The 26192-nt window shown below is 55.0% G+C and overlaps 8 protein-coding genes across 8 annotated transcripts; 5 read left to right on the top strand and 3 right to left on the bottom strand.

Moving 5' to 3' along the window:
• Positions 1–4771: 4771 nt before the first annotated feature.
• CDEST_09778 (uncharacterized protein) lies at positions 4772–5364 on the top strand (the record flags this gene model as incomplete). Its single annotated transcript, XM_062925936.1, has 2 exons — positions 4772–4884; positions 4968–5364. 2 exons carry the CDS (start codon positions 4772–4774, stop codon positions 5362–5364), a joined length of 510 nt encoding a protein of 169 aa, XP_062781987.1.
• Positions 5365–5459: 95 nt separating this feature from the next.
• Positions 5460–6767, bottom strand: CDEST_09777 (Putative auxiliary Activity family 9; the record flags this gene model as incomplete). Its single annotated transcript, XM_062925935.1, has 1 exon — positions 5460–6767. The coding sequence occupies one exon, from the start codon at positions 6765–6767 to the stop codon at positions 5460–5462; it is 1308 nt and encodes a 435-aa protein (XP_062781986.1).
• Positions 6768–8954: 2187 nt separating this feature from the next.
• On the top strand, positions 8955–10258 carry CDEST_09776 (uncharacterized protein). Its single transcript, XM_062925934.1, has 4 exons — positions 8955–9223; positions 9283–9883; positions 9959–10000; positions 10051–10258. Exons 1-4 carry the CDS (start codon positions 9018–9020, stop codon positions 10180–10182), a joined length of 981 nt encoding a protein of 326 aa, XP_062781985.1. The 5' UTR covers positions 8955–9017; the 3' UTR covers positions 10183–10258.
• Positions 10259–13580: 3322 nt separating this feature from the next.
• On the top strand, positions 13581–15222 carry CDEST_09775 (Putative GroES-like superfamily, NAD(P)-binding domain superfamily, trans-enoyl reductase; the record flags this gene model as incomplete). The annotated part of the gene is made up of 2 exons (XM_062925933.1): positions 13581–13741; positions 13851–15222. 2 exons carry the CDS (start codon positions 13581–13583, stop codon positions 15220–15222), a joined length of 1533 nt encoding a protein of 510 aa, XP_062781984.1.
• A 470-nt stretch (positions 15223–15692) lies between these two features.
• Positions 15693–16700, top strand: CDEST_09774 (uncharacterized protein; the record flags this gene model as incomplete). Its single annotated transcript, XM_062925932.1, has 1 exon — positions 15693–16700. One exon carries the CDS (start codon positions 15693–15695, stop codon positions 16698–16700), a length of 1008 nt encoding a protein of 335 aa, XP_062781983.1.
• Positions 16701–17822: 1122 nt separating this feature from the next.
• Positions 17823–18073, bottom strand: CDEST_09773 (uncharacterized protein; the record flags this gene model as incomplete). The annotated part of the gene is made up of 2 exons (XM_062925931.1): positions 17823–17980; positions 18034–18073. The coding sequence occupies 2 exons, from the start codon at positions 18071–18073 to the stop codon at positions 17823–17825; spliced, it is 198 nt and encodes a 65-aa protein (XP_062781982.1).
• Positions 18074–20212: 2139 nt separating this feature from the next.
• On the top strand, positions 20213–23174 carry CDEST_09772 (Putative ubiquitin specific protease, papain-like cysteine peptidase superfamily). The gene has a single exon (XM_062925930.1). The coding sequence runs from the start codon at positions 20736–20738 to the stop codon at positions 22698–22700; it is 1965 nt and encodes a 654-aa protein (XP_062781981.1). The 5' UTR covers positions 20213–20735; the 3' UTR covers positions 22701–23174.
• Position 23175: 1 nt separating this feature from the next.
• Positions 23176–25903, bottom strand: CDEST_09771 (Putative oxysterol-binding protein). Its single transcript, XM_062925929.1, has 3 exons — positions 25376–25903; positions 24963–25282; positions 23176–24844 (listed from the first exon to the last, which is right to left on the bottom strand). The coding sequence occupies exons 1-3, from the start codon at positions 25442–25444 to the stop codon at positions 23971–23973; spliced, it is 1263 nt and encodes a 420-aa protein (XP_062781980.1). The 5' UTR covers positions 25445–25903; the 3' UTR covers positions 23176–23970.
• Positions 25904–26192: the final 289 nt, after the last annotated feature.

Raw genomic sequence — 26192 nt, 5'->3', positions numbered from 1 at the left:
AGAAATGTGCTGGAATTCAACAAGCCAACTTCTTTCGTCAATGGGTCAGGTCCTTCCATCCTGACTGGCTATTCAAAGATGCCAAAGCATCTAGCTTCGCCACTTGGCAAGGAGAAGATGAGAAGGGCAATCCAACAGAGTCACAAGGGAAAAGAAACGAGATACTGGTTCCCAAGTGTCCTGCTTGCCTTGGTTATATAAAACACTGGGTCATTGACTGTCCTCACTTCAACCCGGAGAAGAGGAAGGCTAGTTACGACCCAAACCATCCTCAGAACAAGAAGGCTATTGAACGGGGTCAGGCCTGGCTTAAGAAGAACCCAAGGGCGCAGGGGCGACTCAACAACGCTAAAGTCTCCTCGTCAGCCTCGTCAGACAAGCCGGCTACTCAATCTTCCTCTCCACCGTACAAGGAGAACGCAGGTCAAAGTTCTTCCTACTTCAACCAAGAGCAGTCAGACTCCGATAGGGACACCGAACACAGTTCTGATTCCTCGTCCTTCTATGCTGCCCCAAACAGCGCTCCAGCAATAAGTCTATATGCTGGTTTTCCACTCCGGAACAGTGTTATCGTCGACTCTGGGACTGGATTCCACATCTGCAACGATCGCTCTAGAATGAAGGATCTAGACTTCAGCCATTCAACAGAGTTCACTACTGGAGGAGGAAGAATGACAGCTATCGCTCGCGGGACTATGAAGATCCGCCCTAACCAAGGTGGTCTCAGGAAGAAAGGGTTTATCGTACGGGATGCCTGGTATTGCCCAGACTACCCTGTAACCCTCATTGGAGCTGAGCCCCTGAAGGAAAAAGGCCTGATCTTCACGGTTCGCCATCCAGGACTTGAGACCAGAACAGGAGAGGTCCTGTATCACACACCTTGGAAACATGGTCAATATCTCCTGGAGTACCACAATCATGACTCAACTATTGCTCAAGCTTCATCCTTCAACAACAACGACACCACGACGTCAGTCCCAGCAAATACAACCTCCGATAAACACGTTAGCTTCGTTCTTTCAGACGCCCAGCCTGCAGCCAAGCGAGGTCAACCTAATTCCAGGGATCCTCTTACGCCCTCCATTGCAGAGGCCATGATCTGGCACGAACGTCTCGGCCATCCAAGTGCAAAAGCTCTTGAGCATCTGCTCAAGACCAGCCGAGGAATCAAGATTCAGGGGGTGACAACCATCGAATGCGAGGCTTGCAGCACAGGCAAGGCGATTCGTAAAGTCTCAAGAAGGAGGCCTGACCACAATCCGACCGCCCCAGGAGATTACGTCTCCATAGACTTCTTCACACTGAGAAGGACCTATAATGGTGAGAAGATCGTCCTGCTCGTAAGGGACGAATGGAGTGGGTTTACATGGGTCCGGTTCCTCAATTCTCGTAAGGAGGGACTCCAGGCGATCATTCAGATGGCCACATTTCTTGAGCAACAATACCACTTCAAACTCTCGATCCTTCGCCTTGATTGGGAAACAGCTCTTCGAAATGCCTTCGACTTGTGGGCAGCAGATAACGGCAAGCTTATTGAGCGATCTGCAGCCTATACTGGGGCTCAAAATCCAGCAGAGAAGGCTGGTGAGATTCTCTTCAAGATCACCAGGGCCCTACGATATCAATCACGATTCCCAGAGGAATTAGCCCCTGAACTTGTGAGAGCTGCAAATTACCTCAGCAACAGAATGCCCCGCAAGAGGCACGCTTGGCAAACCCCAGAAGGATTGATCAATGCTTGGCTCAACTCTAGGCCCTGGACTACTCATCAGAGAGCTGAGCTCCCTCAACTTGCCCATCTACGACGATACGGCTGCAAAGCCTACCCGCTCACTGCAACATACCTTAGAGGGAAAGAGAAGGCGAACAAGACCGAGCCTAGAGCCCACGTTGGGTATCTCTGTGGTTATGACAGTACCAACATCTATCGCATCTGGGTCCCAGCCATCAACAAGGTCATGAGGACCAGAGATGTCACATTCGACGAAACGAAGCTATACGACCCCAGCCAGGAGGATACCAGTCTCCTTCATCGAACGGAGCTAGAGAGGGTCTTCTCTATCCTAGAGATTCCGATTCCTGATCCTCAGAGTGAAGATCTCCCCATGGATTCACGACTGTGGAATGACGAAGATCTCCAGCATCACTCGGCTGCTGCAGTTGGATCAAGGGATGCCAGGGAACAGTGCTTCGACCAACAGCGAGAGCCTCAACTGCCTACTCCTACTGGTTCTCCAGGAACACAACTTCAGGAGTCACACACTCCTTCAGTTGAGGGGGTGGAAGAGCATGTTTTAACCTATACAGACCCAGAAGAAGAGACAGTTACTCAGCAACCGTCACTACAAACAACTTCAGACTCAGATCAACCTTTCATTCAGGACCCTCCTACTCCCAAGTCAACAACCCATGAAGAGTCACCCACTCCGGAGACTGCAACTCAGGATCTCTCGCCCTCCGCCTTATCATTATCTTCTTCAGCAACTACCGCTGAGTCAACAATCCACGTCGCTGATTCTTCGGATGCTCCACCTCCTACTATAGGTACAGGGAGACCAAAAGGACGACCAAGAGGAAGCCGCAATAACTCTATTTACAATCGGGAAACGCCAATTGGTCAAACCAATCACCAACCAGAGGCAGCTACAAGATCCTCTCGCCGACTTAAGGATAGATCTTCATCAATCAGATCTTCCTTCTTCCAGTTGACAGATTCAACCAAGGAAAAGGATAGATGGGACGACTTCGCTCATGATCTAGGTCAAATTCATCGCAGAGACCTCCCCTCACCTCCCCAGAAATACTCCGAAGCAAAAGAGCACAAGTTCTGGCCCAAGTGGCTGGCAGCAATGAACGTGGAATATCGAACAGTCTGGAAGAAGGGCACCTTCGAGCTTACCAGACTGGAAGACGTCAATCAGAAGATCCATCGAATTCTTCCTCTCAAATGGGTATATACCTACAAATTCGACAAGCATGGATTTCTCAAGCGATTCAAAGCAAGGATCTGTGTTAGAGGAGATCTTCAACCACTCAATGGGCTGGAAACCTACGCATCGACACTCGCTGGAAGATCATTTCGCAGCGTGATGGCCCTTGTGGCACGTTTCAACCTAGAGACGATGCAGCTTGATGCTGTAAATGCCTTCACTAACGCTACCCTTGATGAACTGGTTTATGTCTGGTTCCCTCCGGGCTACAGCAGGCCGGGATTCTGCCTCATCCTTCGCAAGGCACTCTATGGTCTGAGGAGAAGCCCTCTCTTGTGGCAGAAGAGCCTCTCCGATACTCTCAAGAAACTTGGACTTGCTCCCCTTGACGAGGACGACTGTATCCTCATTGGTAAGGGAGTCCTAGTCTTCTTCTTTGTTGACGATATTGCGGTGATCTATCGTAAGAAAAACGAAAAGATGGCCGAGCAAGTCGTCAAGGGACTTCAAGAGATCTACGAGATGAAGATCATGGGAGAAATGAACATCTTTCTAGGCATACGAGTCATCAGAGACCGCAAGGCTGGCAGGCTTTGGCTCAGCCTTGATAACTACATTGCCAAGGTCTGTGACGAATTCGGAGCCAACAAGAGGAAGAAGCCAACCGGGACGCCAATGGCTGCCGATAATCTTGTTCCTAATGATCAGCAAGCAACTACAGCAGAAATCCATCACTACCAGCGACTCATCGGATCCCTCAACTATGCAGGAGTCGTTGGAAGACCAGACATCTCGAGAACTTCATCTAGACTCTCTGAATTCCTCAACAACCCATCAGCCGATCACAAGAAGGCAGCCGACGCTTGCCTTGAGTACCTCGATCATACTCGCTATCTTGCGATCGAATACAACTCTCAAGGACCAGGAACTCTCTTCTGTGCCTCAGATGCCTCCTTTGCTGACGACCTCGCCACTCGCAAGAGCACCCAGGGGTACGTGATGATGATGTTTGGTGGCCCTATTGGCTGGAGGTCATCTAAGCAACGTCGCGTTGTCACCTCGAGTACTGAGGCTGAGCTGGTCGCTCTCACTCAAGCTGCAAAGGAATACAAGGCCACTATCCGACTAGTCGAACAACTTCAGCTTGATCTTGATGTGACTAGCAAGCTTCGTCATATCAATATCAACAACCTTTGGCTTCGTCAGGAAGTCAGGGATGGTCTCATCCACTTCAACTGGATCAAAACCAACGAGATGGTCGCAGACGGACTCACCAAAGCACTGCCAGCTCAGAAGCACTGCCGCTTTCTAGCCCAGCTAGGTATGGCAAACGTTGAGCAACAAGTCAAAGCTCTCAGAGAAGCCGAGATAGCTCAGGCAGCTTAGAGGCTTGGGTAGGATGATCTGCAGACCAGATCAGCAGTAGTCACAACACCACACGACTTGATCAAGGGCAATCCCAATCTTGGGTCTTCAACACTACATTACCCTACCTTCTGTCGCTCTCGTTAATCGTCAGTTATCAAAAGCTCTGCTTTATCCAGAGACACAACTTCAACAGTTGCCTCTCTGAGGGGGTGTGACAGAATCCTTGCATGCTTCTATGCGAGTCATGGACATAACCCATCCAGAATGGTCGGACTGTACTTAAACAGGCCAGCCTGTCATTTCCACCTGGCCCTAGCTCTGTAACACTTATTAGGATAGCACTAGGCCCACAAGCCGGTGGTGATTCCATCCACTCTTTAGCACAAACAGACACTCTTTTCTGCTCACTCATATATGCATATTCCGCTGGCCACCCTGACAAACCGTCACCAGCCAACTGCCACGAGCGAGTAATGCGAATAGCCTTCATCTACTTGGACGAAGGATTGTTGGATGGCAACGAAGTCTTTGCCGTCGTTGATCAAGTCCACACGCGGGGTTGGTCATTCGGTCAGGGAGTTTTTAGGTTCAACCGGAACGACTGATGGAGACGAAGTTGCTTTGAAGGAAAAGACCAATTGAGAAAAGAAAGAGGCTGACAGTCCAAAGCACACTGGACATATTCTATCTGGCCCAGATAGCAGCCGGTATATATCCCTCTTTTTACCAAGTAAACGACGACTTGCCCTTGACAAACGGCTTTGACTCGTTCTACGCCGAGCGGCGTCAGCTGCTCAACCAGGAGGCGTGGAGGAAGCAATACTCAGCGGTCTTCCTCGCCCAGCCGACCTCAGCTCGCTTCTACCGTCTCCCCGACCTGCGAGACCTACCACATTCAAACGACCCGCTGGGTCAGCTGCGACAGCAAAAGAAGACTGACCAGTTCACCAAGCTGATAAGATTGTGCGTACATGCTGGAGAACAGCCGGCCCTCCCTGACACAACCCTGACCGAGGTCATCCTCTCCACCCTCCGGCAGACCATCGTAACGCCAACAAAACTATAATCGGGGCGTCTTCCACCATTATTCAGAGACCCAGGCCCGCTACTGGCTCAAGTACATGAAGATGATTTCTCCCTTGACACTGCCAATGTACTTTTCTAAAAGTATGGAACTATGGGCGAGATGTCCAGACCCTCACCCTCTCCGGCAGTGCACTTGAATCCAGGGGCGATAGGTTGCGGCGCAGTCAACTTGCCACCGGTGCAGGTTGCGAAGTGAGTCTCATCTGGCAAGCAAGTGAGATGGCCCTCGGTGCAATTCACAGGAGCCGGCTCAGGTGCACCAGGCGAAGCTGTCGGCGAAGCTGTCGGCGCAGCTGTTGGTCGACCGACAAGCTGGCTTCCGGTTACCGATATAGAAATTATGGTAGCGGTGACGGTGACAGTTATCTCGTTCGTCACAGTGCTGATGATTGGTGCCGGGCATAAACCTGTCGGGAGCGAAGGCTCGGCGGACATCGTGGTGGGGGAATTTGTAGAAACAGGCTTCGTCCCAAGCATATCGCTTGAAGAAAAGGTAGATGACAGGAAAACAGATGAGGCGGTTGGAACGACAGTGCCGTCCACCACCGTCGGAGTCGGCGCAGCAGTTCCGGCCGGGCTCGAAGGAGAACCAACACCAGGACCCGGCTCGGCCGGCGACCCCGCTCGCGGGTTCCCATCACAGGGCTGCTTGTAAAGGTTCTCCGCGCCCTCGGGATGATCGACATAGATGCCGGGGTTGGGGAACGCGATGGGAATCCGCGCGTTCAGGGCCTTCCCGGTCGTGCAGCCGCCGGCGACCTCCCCGATATTTGCCATGAAGAGCTCGGGGAACTGCTCACGCCTAGCCAGCGACGCGCGGCGATCGACGAACTGCCTTCGGGTTTTCTTCATTTTACTCTTCTTGGCGCCCGTTACAGTGATCGGGGCGCAGTTCATGTAGTACTCCGGCTGTCCCCCGACCCTGGCCAGCCAGATCCAGGCGAAGACGTAGTCGCCGGGCGCGATGCCGGCGGGGATCTTGAAAGGGTACTTGTCCGCATTGTGGCCCTCGAGGTTGCCCTTCTGGTTGCGGGCAGGACAACCGCCCTCGATGGAGTGAATGACCATCCATTTCGAGGCTTTCGTCGGATTCGTGTCGGCGCTGAGTGCGAACTGGCAGCTACCGCCCCCGTGTACGGCTTGACCTTTGAAGGTGGCTTCGAGCGTCTCGCCAATAGCGACGGCTGTCGGCGATCCGTCGATTTCGTAGCTGGCCCAGGGTGGTATCTTGCAAGGGAAGTCGCTTCCTGATGTAGAGATCGGGTTTGTCGGGCCGTCCGCGACGAACTTGAACGGTTTCGGGTTCTCGAGGACGACGTGTCCGAGGGTTGCCGACGCCAGCATCGAGGCAAGAAAGAGAAGTTGGTTCGTTTTCAATGCCATGTCGAGTAATCTGGGTTGGATACAATGGAGTACAAGATTTTCTTTTCAGTATGATATAGTCAGTGGGAAACGGAGCGAACCTGTGGGTACCAAGTTTTCTGAGATGGTGAAGGCTTCTGGTGGATGGAAAACAGGAGAAAATATCCAATATTTGAAGCCCACAAGGTCATTACAGGCAGACTTTGAAAAGAGGCAAGCTTTTGGCAATTGAATAGCAACTGTTACTGTTCAGTTTGATACCTCCATTGACCAACGTTCCCTTCATTAACCTGCAACCTTCACATTGTGCTTTAAGACAGAATCTCGTCAAAGATAAAAACATTCTGGGTTCTTTGTTCATTGTTGACAATGTGATAATTCACTGTTTCAAGTTTTATAGAAAATTACTTAGACTTGACCTTTGTCTTGTGTTTCAGTCCAAAGAGCCAAATCGTCGTAAGGCTCATTCTTTTCACTTGTGCAGGAAATAACGTACCAAGATGCTTCAACATTAGTAGCTGGCAAGACTTATAAGTTCTACTGAGAAAAAGATTATATATGCCTGTCCTCACTGTATTGTACTTGATTTGATTTTGAACACTTTGGCACTTCAATAGTTTAAGTCAAGGCAGCAGTATAACTGATACAGCATGTAGACTCGACTTGGTGAAAACAGCTATTGGTTTAGACATTAATTTAAACAAGCCCAGAATTTACAGGGAAAAGGTATGGAAAGGCGCTTGTTACACTCTATCTCTTTAGATTTTCAATATCAAAACTGCAAACTTAATGGGTATTATCAAAACAGCCCAAACTTGGATACGAATTGATGAAAGAAATAGGTTGGGATAGCTGGCAGTGAAGTCATAGACATCTCTACCGGGACATTGCTGACAAGCAGAGGCTAACGTGACATGTTGCCTTTGAACTAATTCTTGAATTTTTAATCTTCCGCTGAAGTCAAAACATAAGAGTGCCTATGCTCTGTCCTCCAGATTCTTACACAAAACTCTGTCAACTACTATCAACTTGCCGAACAATAGGTCTATCACCACAACCTCAGCACTCAGGATGAACATCTCAACAAAAGTGACATCCCCCACCAATTCTAGCGTACGGTGGCTGCCATCACAAGAGCAGGGAGGATCCAAGTAACTTGTGGCCAAATCGACGGATTCCAGGCCGTCGCTGAACTCCCATCACTGACTAGTTGGCGGAATCCTGGCCGGGCGTTATTCCCCCCACACGTGTAAATGAACGGCGATGCTGGTTGTCGCACCGGCGACGATCAGCTCGGACTACGCTTGCCACGAAACACTGCCACGGACCATGTCTCTCTGGACTGTCAGTCGACAGGAGAGATGGCCATTACGTCGATGACATCGGACACATCAGTGCAGCAGAAGGAAGCGCACAGTTGTAAACACGGCAGTCGTCCTATGGTATGGAAGCACGCACAGATGCCACGATGACTGGCGGTCCAGGCCCAGGCTCTGATATTTGCCATGAGCTAGTGGGATTCCCCCGCGATCGTCGCCGGGGATTGGGGCGACACTGTCCATTTCCGACGAAGTGGTTCGCAGCCGCATGCCATTATGACGCCTTCATGTGCCGCTAGCGCCCAAGCCATGGCGCTTGGCGCACTTTAAGCAGTTGGTCAAGATATCTTCCGTCGACCGGGCCGAAACGACCAAACCCGATGAGGCTTGGCCCGCATTCCTCCAGCCTCCGACTCAGCTCCTCCCAAATGTCTCCAGGTGCTCTCCACCGATGGACGCCATGCCAAGAACGTCCGCCCCGGCTCCTTTGCTCCTCAACATCGTCAGCGGCACCCTGATGTTTCTGCACCAAGAGCCACTAAGAGCGACGTCCCGGGTGGGCGGTTCGGCGGTGCATCAGATCTATCGATGCGCACAGATGGAGGTCGCTGTGCGTTAGTGGTCGGACAGAGTGAACGAGCAATGACGTGGTGCATTGAAATTCCTCGCTCTAGCTCGAGACTCGAGAATGAGGATATTGTTGACTGGAGCTCAGAGCGATCGATGATGGCGGTTGGACGGGTCAAGGTCTACTTCCGCATGACGTCCAGATATTGTCAATCACGCGCCAAGCGCTTCGACGTAAAAGGTGAAAACTCTTGTATGATCAACTTGTATATATAATCTGGTATGATCATCTCTCAAAGCTATCATCTCCCTCATCTACACACTCATAACATACAAACAACAAACACTCAATTATCACAACCGCAATACCAGAATATCAGCCAACATGGACAAAGCCAAGCAAGCCGTTTCCAGCTTCGTCTCCAAGGACGGTCACCACAAGACCACCGTCGACGAGGATGTCAACAGAGCTGTCACCGAGGAACAGGTTCGTCCTCACCGTCATGAGGAGGTGACTACCGCCATCGACAGGGAAGTCCACCAAGACCACCACCACACGACGGTCCAGCCTCTCAAGGACCGGGAGGTTCTGTAAGTGAAGCACGAATACTCCCATTTCTTTGGTACGTCGACTAATTTGACTACATCAGCCCCGAGAAGCATCACCACAACGTCGTCCCCGTTGCACACAAGACCTTCGAGCACGGAAACGAGAAGGAAACCAAGAACGCCCTCGACCGCGAGCACGCCAAGTTCAAGGACACCTCCGTCACCCACGACACCACCCACACTTCGACAGCGGCCCCCGTCGTCTCTGGCGAGCGCGTCCACCACCACGTCCACGAGCATATCCAGCCCGTCATCCAGAAGGAGACCATTCAGCCCCACGTCGTCCACACGACCGTCCCGGTCCATGAGACACACCACGCCAAGCCCGTCCACCACGGCTCCACGACTCTTCCCACCAAGACCCTTGACGAGTTCACGCGGGAGAAGGGCAACCTCGACGGACCCCGCCACCACAAGTACGACGAGTTTGACGGATGCCCTGACAAGATCAACAAGGGATTCGCGGATTCGGAGCACACGGGAGTAGCCGGAACCCACAACCACTCCCATGGCCATTCCCACGGAACTGGTACGGGGGTCGCAGGTGCCGCTGCCGCTGGAGGTGCTGCTGTTGCTGCCAACAAGCACCACAATGGCAACTCTACCCGAGGTGTTGGCCAGACCGCCAACACTCACCACACTGTAGGTGACACTTCTGCTACCACCATCAGCACTACTCAGGGTATTTTGCACGGTACTCATCCCACTGGCGTTCAGAACGATGCCACACACGGTACTGCCACTATGAACAAGGCTGAGGTATGTGTCGTCTAAATTTCTCTGTTGGCTCCCAGCTAACATCTACATAGCCACGCTTCGGTTCCACTGCCACGGGCACCGACGCTACTCACGATGCCACGGGCAAGAAAATTTCCCTCGTGGACAAGTTGAACCCCTTCAAGGACGCCGATGGCGATGGCCACAAGGGCATAATGAGCTAGATTGTGGGGTACGATTCATTTCGTAGATAGTGCATAGTCAACTCCTTGATATCCGATAATTTATATCTGTTATGACCATATGATTTTGCTTCCAGAATCCGCACTCATACTTCCTTTTTAAAAAACTGTACGCAGGGCAAAATTTTTTCATTTATCCATGTGGTCTAATATTGGCCTTGTCAATATCACACATCCGTTGGAAACGATGTCGTCCAGAATGTCAACCACCCGTGTCGCCGGGTAGCAGAGGACGAGATCTTAGTCCGGGTCGATTTGAATCTTTTGGCTCGGTGAAACGGCCGATTCGGAGGGATAGATGCGTTTTGCGTGACTGTCGTCGAAGACATAGGCTGCTTCCTGTATGTTGTCGTCCATCGGGATGTAGGATACTGTCAGTACCATAGGGAGCCTGCCACGCGTGTGTCTTCTTAACTGGTTAAAGCAGGAATAACTTTCCGGTAGTGGTACGTTGCCTGAGAAAAAAATCAGCCCAGCAGGATCGCTTGTCTACACCCGAAGGATCTCCAAATCAGTCTATTTGCCTGGTCAAAGGGTGGATCGAAGTCCGGAACGGCAACCGTTGGTAGCCGGCTGATATCCCAACAGATACGCAAGTTGCTGTCTTCAGTCGTTGCTTCCTGGCGAGGCAAAAGCATTGCCCAACGATAGCGCAGATACGTCATTGTATCATTGAGAGAGGTCGGTGTTTTGTTCCAAATTCCGATCTTCCAACTCCTGGAGCCTTTACAGGGAATTAATTATTGTCAGACGTTGGTTGGTGCCTGCGGTTCACGGCGTCAGTTTTGTAGCAAGGACCAAGGGAACTGAGCGGAAAAGTTGGTAGTGTCGGAAGCTTCAAATTCGAGTGACTTCAAGGTACCAGGATGATGGCATCGAGGAGTCGCTTGAGCAGGCCGTTTTCTCGGATGTGCAATAGCTGCAGTTGGACCGTTCTAGTTCATCACAGCAGAAGTCTGAACAGCCATTTGACAGCACTTTTTTTCGTTCTAGGAGAACGACATGCGCAAACGAGGCAGCGACTTCGTTTTGGCCCCAGTTCCAGTGATTGAGCGAGAGGCAAACGTCCTCACCCTACTCTCGTGAGCTTGCTTGGTGATCAGGAAATAACTGACCCGTTGCAGACAGCAGGAGGTAACTAGATTCTGTACAGAATAGCTTCTCAAGGATATCGTCAGTGAAAGGAGACGCTTGAAACTGCCGCATACACCTGCCAGAAGCTTGCAGCAAAACCTTGGCTTGTGGCAGTGCCCACACACACCTGCGACTTATAGCATGTACTCTCACTCCTGGGTCCCGATTAGCAGATAAAGGGTCTTGAATTTCTTGGCTGATTAAGTCTCGATGCCAGGATGGCGGAATATTTATTCGTCGTGATGGCCGATGATCAGAAATGCCTGGCCGGCGGGAGAGTATTTTCTCAAGAATTGTCAATTGCCAAGGCTGTTGCGAATTTTCCCCTATAGGAAGAATACATTCAACTAAGATGTGACTGTCGACGGCAGGGTTCAGATTTATATGAGAAAAGCTCGTTGTCAGGTACGAGATTCAAGCGAATAGCGCCGACCTTATTCGGCTCTTAGGCTATAAAGATGGCCGACGCTCACGTGGCGGGCAAGGTGTTGAAGGACGGAGGCTGCATGCGGATTGCTGCAGTGAGCTTTTCAGCCGTGGCAACTAGATTTACGCCCTCGAGATGGAAGACAAATCAGGTTACATCGGAGCTGAAGCCGGTGCCGTTGCGCTCTGAAATGCACGTGGAGTTGCGGGCTAGCTTGCGATTCATCAAAGACATAGACTATTGAGTGAATTATGTGAACCGTTTTGTCTCTGGATCTATTGTTCAGCAGACAATTTTCCATCTAATCATACAATTGACGACAGTAGCATCGATCGTAATTCAAGCTAAGCGGACAGCTCCTGGGCTAGCCCGGACTATCACGGCCAAATGCAAGCACCACTTGCATTCAAAAAGCTTGACAATTGTTACTGTCATACTATCATTAAAAAGGCAACAACATCATAAAATCAAGGGCATCGCGCATGTGGTCTGAGGGTTGACGAAGAACAGTATTTACTAGCCAACGTCGTCCCCATCCCGCCAGTTTCCAGGGAAGCGTTAAGGGACCGAGTCACGTCTTTCTAAATGGGATGTGAAAAAAGGCTTCTATCTCACTTCCCATGATCATTGGCTCGTATTTATAAGCAACCGCGAAGCCCCCTCAAGTCACGCCAGCGAAGAAAAGCTGCTCCCCTCGGCACGCAATCGGCTCCCACCCGACGAGCATGAATTAATCAGCAGAGCCCGTCGGCATCGGCAAGTGCCCCTATCAAGATTGGCAACAATCCTGCAACATGTCGTGACGGGCGTAGTGGAGCGTCGGGAGGGGGTGGTTTGGGCTGGGTTGGGTTTGGTTGGCGGGGACCGGCTGTCGTCGTTGGCTCAGCTCGGCCCTGCTCGGCCCTCCCCGTATCGGCCGGGCGGACCGCTTCGATCAGGACTAAATAGAGAGATAGACAGCCCCCTCCCCCCTCTCATCCCCCGGGAGTGGTTCTCGGCAACCGTAAGCGCCAAAGTGCCATGTCCGCCGAGAAGGTTGTATGCCACGACATAAAAGATCCAGGGCGGGGAATGAAATTCGTAGCCAAACTCGCAGCTGAGGCAGAGGCGTTCCTCGCCTCTGGCAGACAAGATATGCTCCAATTTACTCGGTCAGCTCGTAAGGTTCGACGCGGCGGTCTCGAATGAATCGGCTCGTTATCGGGGAAACCTTGGCTCTCCGTTGGTCGCTTTTTTTCGGCTTTAAGGGGAGGGATCAGAGAGAGTTGCGTGAGTGTGTGTGGTCGATGGCGATGCAGCCATCTTGGAGAAGAATCACGCAATGCGGGACTGCCAGAGCACGTAATTCTCCCCCCCAGTACCCAAACAACAGCGTCCGGCCGATCGACGACCCTCCGGATATCGGGATGGAGAAGAGAGGAGGGGGAGGGGAAAGAGAGAAGCAGGGCTAAAGAAATGTCTCTCTTATCTTCGGCGGAAAAGAAAAACAAAAACAACCAGGAGAAAAGAAGAGGAAGAAAAGGAGGCCTAACGAAGTCTGTTGTCAGCCAGTGTGATTGGAGTACTTCCCCCAACTCTTGCTTCCTGCGGTTATTTGGAGTGATTCCCAAAGTCCATCAAGTCTGTCTTCGAATCAAACCGACTCAGCCCAGCTCAACTCGGCTTACCTCTGCATACGAAAAATAAGGGAAGGGAACCAGTTGCCCAGCAGAGACAGACAGAGAACGAGATACCCTGACCTAAGCGACATCGAACACCCGCAGACGACCACCCTCACCCGACCAATGATAACGGCGACGACGTAAAAACTACCGAAGCCATGGCAGACATCCCAGAGACGCAGACCGTGCTCATCCTCTACGCGGCGAAGCAGCCGTATGAGACGGCCGAGGGGTACCAGGTGCCCGAGATCCAAGACGAGCACGAGGTGCTGGTGAAGACGGAACACATCGGCCTCAACCCGATCGACTGGAAAGCGCCGTACGTTCATCCATCCATCCCATCTTCCCCACGGTCCTGCTTGTTGACAGTGAATCGTCGGCGCGCGGGTTATACTATACCTCTGCTAACAAAAAAAAAAAAAAACCAGCGACTTCAACTTCGCCATCCCTTCCCTGCCCTACATCTCGGGCCGCGAGCTCGTCGGCCGCGTCGTCCGACGCCGGCCCTCCTCGCACAGCCGCCTTCGCGACGGCGACCGCGTCCTCGTCATCTCAACTGACTACCGCGACCTCCGCAAGGCCGCCTACCAGCAGTATGTCGTGACCGCCGACTTCAACGCCGCGCGCATCCCCCCCTCCGTCTCGCCCCGCGCCGCCGCCACCCTCGGCGTCGCCTTCGTCGCCGCCGTTCTCTCCCTAGGCGTGTGCATGGGTGTCGACTTCTCCAGCGTGCCCGGGGCGCCCGGGCCTGACCTGCTGACCCTCCTGCGCGGCGTTGACCCGGAGAGCCTGCCGCGCGACATCCGTGACGAGTGCCTCGCCGGCATCCGGGACCACGAGAGGGCCGTCGCCGGCGACTGGGTCGTCGTGTGGGGCGGCTCGTCCACGTCGGCGAACATCGCCGTTCAGCTCGCACGGTTGGCCGGTCTGCGAGTCGTCACCGTCGTCGACAAGCTGCGCCACGGCCTGCGGTTGTCGAACCACACCGTCCTGCGGCCGGACCTGCTGGTCGACAGCCACGATCCGTCGCGCGCCGTGGACATTATCCGGGCCAACGTTGGGAAGAACCTGCGCTTCGCGCTGGACACGAGCGGCAGGGAGTCGGCCGGCTGGCTCCTGCGCGCGCTGAGACCGGAGCAAGACGCCGCCGGGGCACCACCCAGCCCGCCCGATACGCCCCGCAACACCAGCCCAACGCTGAAGCACCTCATTGGGTTGACGGGACTGCCGAAAGAGCAGGCGCCCGACAGCGTGGCGTATCACACGGTACCCATCAAGGTGTTCCACGAGGTGCCGGCCGTGGGCGAGGTGCTCGTCACCTGGCTCGAGAAGCTGCTTGAGAGCGGCCTCATCAGCCCTCCGGAGCTGCTCGGCGTGGAGCAAGGGTTCGACGGCATCAACCGCGGCCTCGACCGCATGAGGAGGGGGGAGATCCGCGGCGGCAGAATGGTCGTCAGCCTTGACCCGACGGGGGCGGAGGCGGAGGTGACGAGGGACGCGAGCGTGCCGCCTGCGCTGGTCGACTCGCCCATGGCGGGCGGCGGGGTGGAGGAGCCCCAGCAGTCCGAGTCGTCGGCGGCGTCGAGTCCCGAGTTCACGTCCCAGAAGCTCGCAGACACGGGCTCGAGGAGGGGAAGCGCGACGTTGTGGCAGGGCGGACCGGCCGTAAGCTCCGTTCCTAGGAGTGTGCCCGACGGACAGCTCTCTGCGGAAGGGGAGGCCGCGCAAGGGTCGCAGAGGAGGGGCTCACTGTGGCAACCCAAACCGGAGGGCATCGCTGTAGAGACCTCGCTCTCATGACGGAGGATTGGTGAAGGAGGGGGGGGGGAGGGCGACGATGCAGCGTACCTATTGCCGAAAGCAGGCTGGAATGATGATATGAAAGACTGGGGATGGGGTGTTCATACGGGATGAAAAGTCCGGTTTAAAAGAGAATCGTAGATCGGAGCTAAGAATGCCATATTTTCACGAAGCCGAGTTGAGGTCATGAATGTTTTCTGTATGTGTCGAGCGGAAAAATCTCTTTTGATGGCACGCAGCTATCTCGGTGAGACCTTGAGGTGGATTGCCCGGATTGGACGGCGCGGGGAAAGCGGGGCAAGCTCCGGGACCCCCCCCCCTCACCGGGGCTCCGGAGATGACGCTCCCTTCTCCTCCGTCCTTCACCTATCTGACGCCTATCAACTCATTTCTCCGACTGTTCTCCGCCTCACCCTCACTACTATTTCACCATACAATATATCTTTTTAAAGCACACAGAAGAATCCGACATGTCGCTGTCGCTCTCACACAACGCCCGGCAGCGTCTCCCGCCCGAGCTTATACTGCACGTCATCGAGAGCCTCCTCCCGCCAAACGAATCGGCCATCTTGCCCGCCTCACACAGCGCGACGCGCGCGCTCGTCAGCTTCACGCTAGTCTCGCGCTCGACGTACGACTTCGCCATCCGCCTCCTGCGGAAGCGGTGCATGCACGTCGACTCGACCAGGCGCCTAAGCCTGCTGCTGCTCAGCATCCTGTCGCCCCCGCTCAGGAGCCTGCCGCCGACGCTGTCTCTCAAGTGCATCACGTCGCTCTACCTGAGCCCCTTTGGCAGGTCGCTCGACGACAAGCCCACCGCCATGTGGGTGCGCGAGATCTTCTGCGAGGTCTGCGACTCCCTCCGGCGCCTCGTCGTCGACATGCCCTTCGGCAGCCTGTCCGGCTACGACGACCACCTCGATGTGAGACCGACGCTGACGGACGGGTTCCAGAGGCTGTCCAAGCTGGAGGAGCTCGTCTGCCTGCGCGACTACCCGGCCCTGACCTTCATGCCGCAGACCTTCACTGTCAACTGCTGGAGCCTCTGGCCCAGGCTGCGCCGCGTCGTGCTCTTCAGGGCGCCCATGTCCAGCCACTGGCTCTGGTACGACGTCGCCAACACGGCATCCCTCGAGCTGGTCGTCCTCGCGCGGCCGTTGGACCTGGGCAGCGCCAACATCAAGGACGACTACCACCACATGCTGAAGACGCACGACTACCTGACCCCGCGGAAGCTCAGGGTCGTCTTGGCCGACGTCGAGAGCGACCTGGTGGAGGTGCAGACGTCCAACTGGGCCGAGCGCGACCCCGAGGGGCTGATTGCCGTCGAGAGGTACCACATCCCGACCTCGTTCTACGGCGACGAGGACACAGATGAGCTGTGCTGCGGCTGGGTCAAGACAGCGGCGCTGAACGGCTCGATCTGGGACTGGGAAGGACAGCCGGTCGTGGTGCAGCCTGGAGATGCTGGCGAGTAGCCGGTCGTAATATCGGATCGATGGCGGGGTTAAGAGGGGCTTTGGGATCGCCTGGTAGACAGATGTCTCTGGCCACTACGATCTTCGGGACTTTTTGTCCTCTTTTCCTCCTTTTTCTTGTTTGTTTTACTTCTCACCAAAGGTCCTACAACAAGCATACTTTTAAAAGCCGGATCCGAGCTGCCAGCTTCGCCAGTCCTCAATTTATGTGCGGTTAAGGGGAGAATCCGGCATTCCCAGGATCGGGCTGCTGCCAAGCCGTAGGGGCAGTCTTATGCGAGCACATACGATGACTCGGCTTGCTTGTCCTTCTCGAGCCGTTGGTTTCCACGGGATCAGACAGGAACAAATGCGCCGAGACGGTCGCTTACGGGGGCGGCATAATTCTGTGCGAAGGAGCACTGCGCCGCCAGATTACGCAACGAGCAACAAGGCCGGACGCGCGTTATTCGTCCATCCATGCCGGTACTAAGCGGGTGCGAAACCCACTCTCACCCCTCCCAGCGGTAAAGCACCGAGAGTCGGCGGCTGGGTCATGCAACGGCTGAATGACAGACACCTAGGCAACTGTGACGGGAACTACCTGACGGGTCGGATAGATCGGGAGGTCTTTTTTGCAGGCAGGCGCAGCAGAGGCTTGGGAGAACGACGGACGGCGGACTGATGAGCGGGCGTGGTGTGATTTAGTGTACTTTGTGATGATGGTGTGGTAGTGGTAGCGGTGGTAGCGGTGGTAGCGGTGGTAGCGGTGGTGGTGGTGGTGGTCAGCCACTCCGCCCAATTGACAAGAGGAGATGTGATTTGGTCGAAAAGATCGAGTCTCTGGCCTCTTCCGCCTATCCGGCCCGCAGCCTGATTCTGCATATCTAAAGGAACCGGGGTTGACAGAGAGGGCATTCGTGCGGAATCTGTTCAGCGAATGTAAACTCTGCAGCAAGCTGTACTGGATAGGAGACACTTCCCCGATGTATCGATCGAGATCGTGGGCCGCGTTGATTGGCAAGTCAAGATCGTCGGAAACAAAGTAGAGCATGAAGACAATGCTGATTACGCCATGGGTCAACACCAGATCATCACCGCCTGCGTCGTATATGCCAGTGAGGCCAGAGACAAGCCTCACCTTCATCGCCAGTGTGGTGCCAAAGGACGGACAAGCACTCCTGGCGAGAGCTTGTGTGCCTTCTGAGAAAGTATGGACTTGCCACGCTCCCATCTTACACGGTACTCAGCCTGTGGACACCACTTGACGAGCTCTCGAGGATTGTCAATGACAGGGCCGGCTTGGATAATTAGCCTAAGGGACCAGACCAGAGAGCTTCGAGTGTAGGGTTACCCTTCTTGGTGACATTTAAACCTGATGAGGTTCGCATCATCACTACAGAAGTAGAACTCAATATTGTCGTTGACTCGAGCTTCTGCGATTGGTACCGATAAGAACTTGGACTTTGAGAAGCTGAAGCATAGCTTGTGCTGTGTCTCTGAGCTAAGCGACATTCTTCGGACTGGTCTTGTACCGCACAACTACTCCTCATATCAATTATCAGGGCCGAGGTCAATCTTTATTGGGCTTAGAGCCAGCTCCTGCTCGTCGAGGACATCCTGCCGTTGGATAGAGAAGCCCCAATTGTGGTTACAAGAACCATGCCTACATCATCCACGTTCCTGGAAGCACTGTTCAACCAGATTCTCAACAGCTATGTGTCAAACAAGACGACTATTGCCGTTTTACACCCATGAAGTCTAGAGCGACAATGAATTTGCGGGAAATATTAAACCTCTGTATCCAACCGTCGTGGGCTTTGTCGTGGACCCAGAAGGCAGTTCTCACCAACCTCACGGGGGCTACTGGAGAACTCTACGTGGCTGGTTCTCAACTCATGTAGACAATTCGAACTTTTCAGAGTAGGGTAGTCGCAGGGAACAAGCTTAGGTCCTACACACGGCGAGTAAGACGCCGCCTTCTCTCTATAAATGGGGTTCGACAATGCCGGCTTGGTCCAATAATCAACTAGCCTGGTCGTGGACGAGATGGTCGAGCGCATTGGATAGAGCCGCAAATGCAAGTCAGAATATGAGGGGTGCGCAAGTTGGGGACGTTTGAGTGATTCGGTTCCGTCAAGAAAATAGATTGGAGGCGTGTTAGGGTGGACATATTATCACAATTCACAAAGTATGACGAACTGTATGCAGCAAGGTGTAGCGGCCGTTCTAGAAGCTTTCTTGGTCTTTGAAGGAATTGAACAGAAGGTTGGAAGAAGCAACGAAGCAAAACGGTACGAATGTTGCAGCATCTTTGTTCTGGACGTGCAATCAATACCTGAGGTACGGACGGATTGACCTATTAGACGTAAATGAACATGACCACGGGTAGAAAAGGAAGGCGGCGGTGAGATGCAGGCCCAACTCGGCGAAGATACGTATCTGTACCGTACCGTACCCATCTGACTGACAGTGTTGGATGTAGCTCGGTACGTACCTGCCACTCTTCATTTGGCCCAGGCATTTGTACGACGACTTTCAGAGCACCTACAGCCATTGTAGGGGGTACAGCACCTACTTCGTATCGCGCACGTACCCGTGCTCCGTCCAAAGTGCCTGGGTAGGAAGCGCACCAAGGAAGAGCCGCCAGGGGACAATCGCGGAGAGGCGGGCCAGAACTGGTCCATCTACTGTGTCTGTCTATCTGTCTGTCAGTCTATCTACAACGTACAGTACCTGTAACGATTGAGGGAGAGGGGGGGCATAGAGAGAGAGGGGGAAAGAGAAAGAGATGGCTTTTTTGACTGTTGACTGACAAGACAGGCAGCAGGAGTTATGCCTGTTTGTTTTTCTCTCTACCTGGCATCATCCTCGTCCTCGGAATCACGGAACCGCGGGTTTACAAGTACCTGTACGATGTACACTGGCTGGCATTGCAACACCCCCACCCCACCCCGCAGTATGCACCCCCGCCTGTCTCTCATGCAACTGCTTTCTTCTGTACTGGACTGAGTCCTGAGTCCCAGGTCCTGACTTCTGAATTGTGTCTGACTCCTTCTCTCCAGCAGTCGGTTGGCTCTACAACCTCTACATAGGTAGGTAGTCCATGTACAGTACTGGCTGGACTCGACTCCTCTCTCAATTCTCCCTCAATTCTCAATTCTGCACAACCACCACTCACTCATTCAGCCGCCGACCCTGACCCTGAAGCCGACCCCGACCCTGAAGCCGACCCCGACCCCCGACCCCCCGAGTCGGTCGGTGATTCTGCTTCTCCATCTCCATTTCCATCTCCATCTTACCCCATTTTTTGCTTTGCACACACCCCCTAGTCAGTCAGTCGCTTGCTATCACTGCACGGATTCCCAGCAACCTGGAGTGTTCCATCGCGGACCCTCCTTGTCCAGCTCACCACAGTCCACCTCTCTCGCTCTCGCCTCACCCGTCCCCAGCCGCCAGTCTCCAGTTTCGCCTCATCTCTCACCTCTCGTCGGCTTTCTACCTTACTTTTTTCTTTTTTTTTCTCCTCTTCCGCTCACCAACCCGCCCAACCGTCACCACCAACGAACAATCCCCCCTCAACCATTGGCCCCATCTATCTGTGTACATCGTCCAAGAGACAATGTTGAATATCCACATCTGCACTGGCTCGGTCTTCTCATGGTTATGAGCTTGTCTTTTGCTTCGTCCCCAAACACTACAGGTGAGATGATTTTTTGATTTTTCTGACTTCCACCCTGCCCCTGCCCAAGTTGCGAGCCTCGGGCCATCATGCGGGTGTAACGGTGCACCACCACCACTGCTGCTGCTGCCGCCGCCGCCGCCGTCGCCGCCACCATCATCACTACCACTACTATCACTACCCGCACTACCACCACTATCCGTACTACCACTACCATCAAAGTCGCCAAACACTGGCCTCTCAATCCATGCACCCGAAGCTGACTGACGCTTCTCCAGGCGTCGCATCCTACCGATTGACGCGCACTCCAGCGCGCTACCCCGAATCACCCCTCCTCCGCTTTCTTCTTCCGCCGAGCTTCCCGATCTCCAGACATGCCCGACAAGAACATCACGACCATCTCCTATGCCGCCGGCGCATCCCTAGCCGCCATCGCCCTCGTCTACGTCTTCGCCCCGACCTTCACCATCGATGAGTCCAGCACCTCGTCCTCTAGGAGAAAGGGCGTCGTCGGCCTGCGCAATGCCGCCAACGATTGCTTCATCAACTCTACCCTGCAGGCCCTCGCCGGCCTCGGCGAGCTGCGCGTCTACCTGATCCGCGAGACACACCGCCGCAACATTGACGACGATGCCGTCTACGCCCAATTGGTCCAGCCCCCCGGCAAGAATTACCCGGATTGGAAGATCGAGGGCATGCAGCGCGGCCTCGTCACCCAGGGTCTCAAGGACATGCTTGACTCGCTCAACGAGCGGCCCATTTACAAAAAATCCATCTCCGCCGTCGACTTCGTGCGCGTGCTCGAAACCGCCTTCCGCCAGCGCATTAGTAGGCAGCAGCAGGACGCCCAAGAGTTCCTCCAGATCGTCGCCGAGAGGCTCAAGGAGGAGTACCACGCCGGCGAAAGGGCCCGCGCCCACGCCCGATCCGCCGCCTCGCATGCCTCGTCGAACGGTGTCGGTACCGGTGCCGCCGCTGCCGTCAACGGCGAAGCCGTGCAGCAGAAGCTGGAGGATCTTGACCGGTCCGACGGTGGGAATTCGTCCTCGGCGCTACCGACGCCCACGTTGCCGCAGATCCAGACCAACGGTGTCTACCCGCCCGCCACGGAGGACGAGGGCTTCCCCATGGAGGGAAAATACGAGTCACAGTCTGAGTGCCAGACGTGCGGCCACAAGACGACGCCGAGGGAGGAGTCCTTCTACATGCTGACGCTGAACGTGCCTCAGGTCAGCTCGACGACGCTGAGCTCGTGCTTCGATGAGATCTTTAAGACGGAGATGATTGACGACTTCAAGTGCGAGAGGTGCCGCCTGATCCACGCCGAAGAGTCTCTCAAGAAGAGCCTGGCAAGCGCCCGCAGCGAGGGCGAGAAGACGACGCTTGAGGACGCCCTGCGCAGGTTGCGCCACGCAATTGACTTTGACCCGGAACACATTCCCGACGATGTACCCCTCCCGGACATCAGCGACGCGCCCAAGCGTCGCATCGCACGGTCGACGCGCCTCACGTCCTTCCCGCGTATCCTGGCCGTTCACCTCTCGCGCTCCATCTACGACCAGACGACTTCCACCAAGAACTCGGCAAAGGTTGCCTTCCCCGAACGTCTGCCCCTCGGCGGCCTCCGTGACCGCCGCAACTACAAGCTCCTCGGCCTCGTCACCCACAAAGGCAGCCACCACAGCGGCCACTACGAGTCCTTCAGGCGCCAGAACACGTACGCCCCTTACCCGAATCAGAATACCTTTCAGCCTTCAGGCATCTACAGCAAGACGGCCAGCCCGGCCGCGACACCCCAGCCCTCGACGCCCCAACTCGACGCCATCGCCCGTGGTGTCAGCCCTGCTGTCTCGACCCCGGACCTCCTGACTCCGACCTCCGAGACAAACTCGTCCGTCGCCCCGTCCGTCTCCTCTTCCGACGCGTCGCCAAGAGACCGCGCGAGGAAGCTTATCAGCCCGACATCGGCTCCACGCGAAAAGCAGCAGCAGCAGCAGCATCGTGGAGACGCCGACTCGTCCAGTGTGCGTTCGGTCCGCTCCCTCACGGCCTCGGCACGGAGCACCGTCTCCAAGATCTCGCAGCGCGTCAACGGTAACAGCAACGGCAACAGCACGCCCGGCGGCAGTCCCCCTCTCTCGACGCCCATGGCCGTCGTGCCCCGGCCCCCTGCGCACCGGTCGTCGCGAAAGAAGCAGCCCGCCGACCGCTGGTGGCGCATCAGTGACGAGAAGGTTCGCGAAGCCAAGACGAGCGAGGTTCTCGACCTGCGCCGCGAGGTGTACCTGCTCTTCTACGAGCTCGAGAGAGACGGCGGCGGCGGCGGCGGTGGCCCGTAGAGCGAGGCCGGCGGCGGCGCTCCGCCCTCTTCGTCGTCCGCCACCCCGCCTGCGACGTTGCCGCCCGCGTTGGAGCCGTTTCGGTGCTACACGCCGGCCGTCTCTGTGAAGATGAACCTGTGGCGATGACCATGACCCCCTAGGAAGGGGAGCAATCGCCGTCCCTCGGAAGATATGAAAAAGGATCCCATTCCACTACAACATTCCAAGAAAAGTCGCCTTTTTTTTTTGTTTTTTTCTGAACATAACCATCAACTCGTCTTGCACGTATGGCTGCGTCGAGGGAACCACAAAAAACTGCATCGGCTGGCGTACGAATCCTTTTGCTGGGGGTTTTTTTTCCTCCTGGTTTTTTCTTCTTGTCTTCTTGTCTTCATTCCTCTTCTTCTTTCATGTCTATTTTAGCATCCGCATGTCGAGGGAATCCATTTCCCCTCGTCGGTACTTTCTTGTCCGCCAGCATATTTCTCTCTTGGAGGTAGGGGTTTGGGAGGGTCTTAGAAGCCTTCTCTTAGAGAATCATCACCTCGACAGAGAGAATAAAGAGGTAAAGGGGGGGTCGTGGGGGTGGATGTGAGCTGGGAAACGGGTGAGAGCGGGTTGGGTTTGGTTGTTTTAAAAGATTTCGGATCGGGAGCAGTGTTATCAGCGGTACATAACATTACGCGGAAGGCAAGTGACTAAATCTTCCTCCAGCGGCCGAATACATCGTTGTAGTTACACCCAAGGAAACTCTTGATCCCCTTAGAGTCCGCTTGAATACTGGTAGGATGAGTGTGTATGTATGGTCTTAAGAATTGGACATGATGTCAATTTCCAGATGTTGTTGCACATCAGACGGGCTATCTTCCCCGAGATGAGGTCGGGCAGGTCCATTTGCCAAAGCCTCAGCGGTGGTATCGACATCACGAAAAAAACGAGATGGTGACAACGTTCAGGACGTATCTTTTTTTTTTTTTTTGTGGAGTCAAACAATTATATGCCCGGTCTGATGATTATTAGTACCGTCCTATGAGTAGGAGTACTACACCGTACCGCCCGCCCGCCCGCGCGTGTGTGCTCTCTGACAACTCCAAGCGCCAGCCAGCCATGCTATCTCTACAGTCCAGCCCTCCTCCCTTCATTCCCTTCTAAGGCCGTCTTGCCATACCGCTCGGGCATGCGATGGCCTGCTTGATGAATCATGATAAAAAGAAAGCCTTTGCTTCTCGTTCGTGTGCGTTTTGGTTGTTCCTTTCCCCCCAGTCATACTGCCTTCTGGCCCGCCTCTTCACGTCCTCTGCTGGCCCAAAATCTCGCTGGCAATCTTGACTTGGTCAGCCTCGCTGAGGGCGGCCTGGCTGCGGACCTTGTCGGCCTTGACAGCGTCGTAGCGCCACAGGCCACCCGTCTTGTCGGCGTCGCCGGTGGCGGGGAGGCCGACGTGGGTGCCGAGAGACTCTAGGACGGGGTCACCGGCGGCGTTGCGGTCGGTGAAGTAGCGGCGCTCCCAGGCGCGGCCCTCGGCCTTTTCCTTGGCGCGCAGCTCGCGCTGGGCATTCTCGATGGCCGACTTCTCGCGCGAGACGAGGTCCATGTCGCCCTTTGCGATGCCGTCGGCAACGCCCTTCCAGGCGCGGCGGGACTCGAGCGGGTGCTGCTTGTCGATGGGCGCGACGACGAGCTTCGAGGTCGGGTGCTGGGCGGCGTCGTACGTCTCGAGGAGCGTCTTGGAAGAGTTGTGCTTGGCAGACCCCTGGTGGATTTCGAATGACTTAGTCCAGACGCCCGTGATGTTGAAGACGACGTCCTTCTCGTGGCCGGTCGGGTAGACGGAGGCGATGACGCTGTTCTTCTTGCCTGAGAGCCAGCCCTTGCCCGAGTAGTCGATCTTGGAAGTGAAGCCGGTGGAAGAGGTGATAAAGGAGGTGCCCTCGAGTTCGATGAAGGGGGCGCCGAAAATGAGGCCCTCGATGTGCAAGGCGGGGAGGGTGATGAGGTACGTGTCCTTGGAGCCGTCGGGGGCGGGGACGGTCAGGACGGCGTGGCCGATCTGCTTGATGTTGATGGTGCGGCTGAAGGTGGCCTTTTGGGCGTTGTAGCCCTCAAGGTGGACGCCTGAGGCGAGGTTCGTGATTGAGTAGGCGGTCGCGGGGGGGTGGTGGCTGGGGTTTGTTAGTTGGGGTGTCACAAGGGGGTAAGAGGATCATGGAAAAGAAGATGGAGAGAAAAGAGGGAGAGGGAGAAAGGAAGGCATGGAAAAGGGGCGAGCATGGAGCTTACCTGACCTGCTCGCTGATGAGCTCAGTGGTGCCGGCGTCGTCCTCCCACTTGCCGAGGAACAGCTCGCCGAGGAAAGGGTTGAGGGGCTTCTTCTCGTTGCCGTACTGTTCGCTGCGGGAGGCGTACTGCTGCTTGAGGGTGGTGATGAACCACTTGGTGACGAGCAGGGCGCGCTTGGCAGGGTCGGCCTCCTTTGCGGGGGCAGCGAGGATAGAGGGGTGCTCGGCCCAGTAGGAGGAGAACTCGGTCAGGGAGGTGCTCGACAGGATGAAGGGCGGTGCGGTCAGGGACGAGAGGTCGCCGTTGAAGGAGGCGATGGACTGGAAGCGGAGGAGGGAAAGTCAGCGTCGGCGGGCGGGAGACGTAGGGAGAAGATAAAGAGGCAGAAACGGAGGGAGACAAAGAAAGCATACCTTGAGGAAAGCTCCCCAGCTGCCCTGGTTGGCCTGAGCTTGAGCTGATGTGGGGGTCTGGGCCGCCATGGTCGAGGTCGAGATGTGGCTACGATGGAGTCGGAGAAGCAGTGGTTTTCGCAGGAGATATACGATGTGCAACGTATGCGCTGTATGTGTGTGTGTTTTCTTTCCGAGTGTGGTGGTGATGGCCTCGCAGAAAGAAAGTGTGGGATGTAAGTTTCCAAGAGGGACGGCGGAGGGAGGAGAGGTATGCGGGGGGTGGGGGGAGCTGTTTTTCGGGAAGTCGGCCTTATAGGCACGTAATAGTGGCTTAGTGGCCGCCTGCGCTGTAGTTACAGTATGGCAATGAATGACAGAGAGGAGCTCGGAAACGTTTGGCGGGGCGTGGGCGCCGGCGACAGGGGTTAACGACAGCTACGGGTGCTGTAGGTACTGTGCCTAGAGCACAACCTGGGGCATTTGGTTTGGAACGTGGGAAATGAAGATCCGCTCGGTTGACTGGGCGATGGAAGACGGGCTGGGCGTAATGCGGTGCGCGGTATGGTTTGTTTCGCTCTTACCAAAGAACCAGAACAGAGGCAAAGGGTAAGTCAGTCAGAATCGGTATTCAGTGTGGTGTTGACCTTTGGGCATAATCAGGTTGTTGATCCCAAATAGTGATTTGCCGTTGAACTTGAGAAGGGTGCGCGGTCAGAGCCGGTTGACGTCAACTATCCGTCCGTCCACAGGCACGTCGCACGAACGCACACCCTGCTGCATAGCGCCAGCAGCTGCAGAGTCAAGTGCTAAGCCATTATAGTGATGGTGGGATGGA

Source organism: Colletotrichum destructivum, chromosome 6, assembly GCF_034447905.1.
Source record: "Colletotrichum destructivum chromosome 6, complete sequence".
Taxonomy (NCBI): Eukaryota; Fungi; Ascomycota; class Sordariomycetes; order Glomerellales; family Glomerellaceae; genus Colletotrichum; species Colletotrichum destructivum.
Note: the sequence above shows the minus strand (reverse complement) of the source record. Positions and strands in the feature narration are given on the sequence as shown.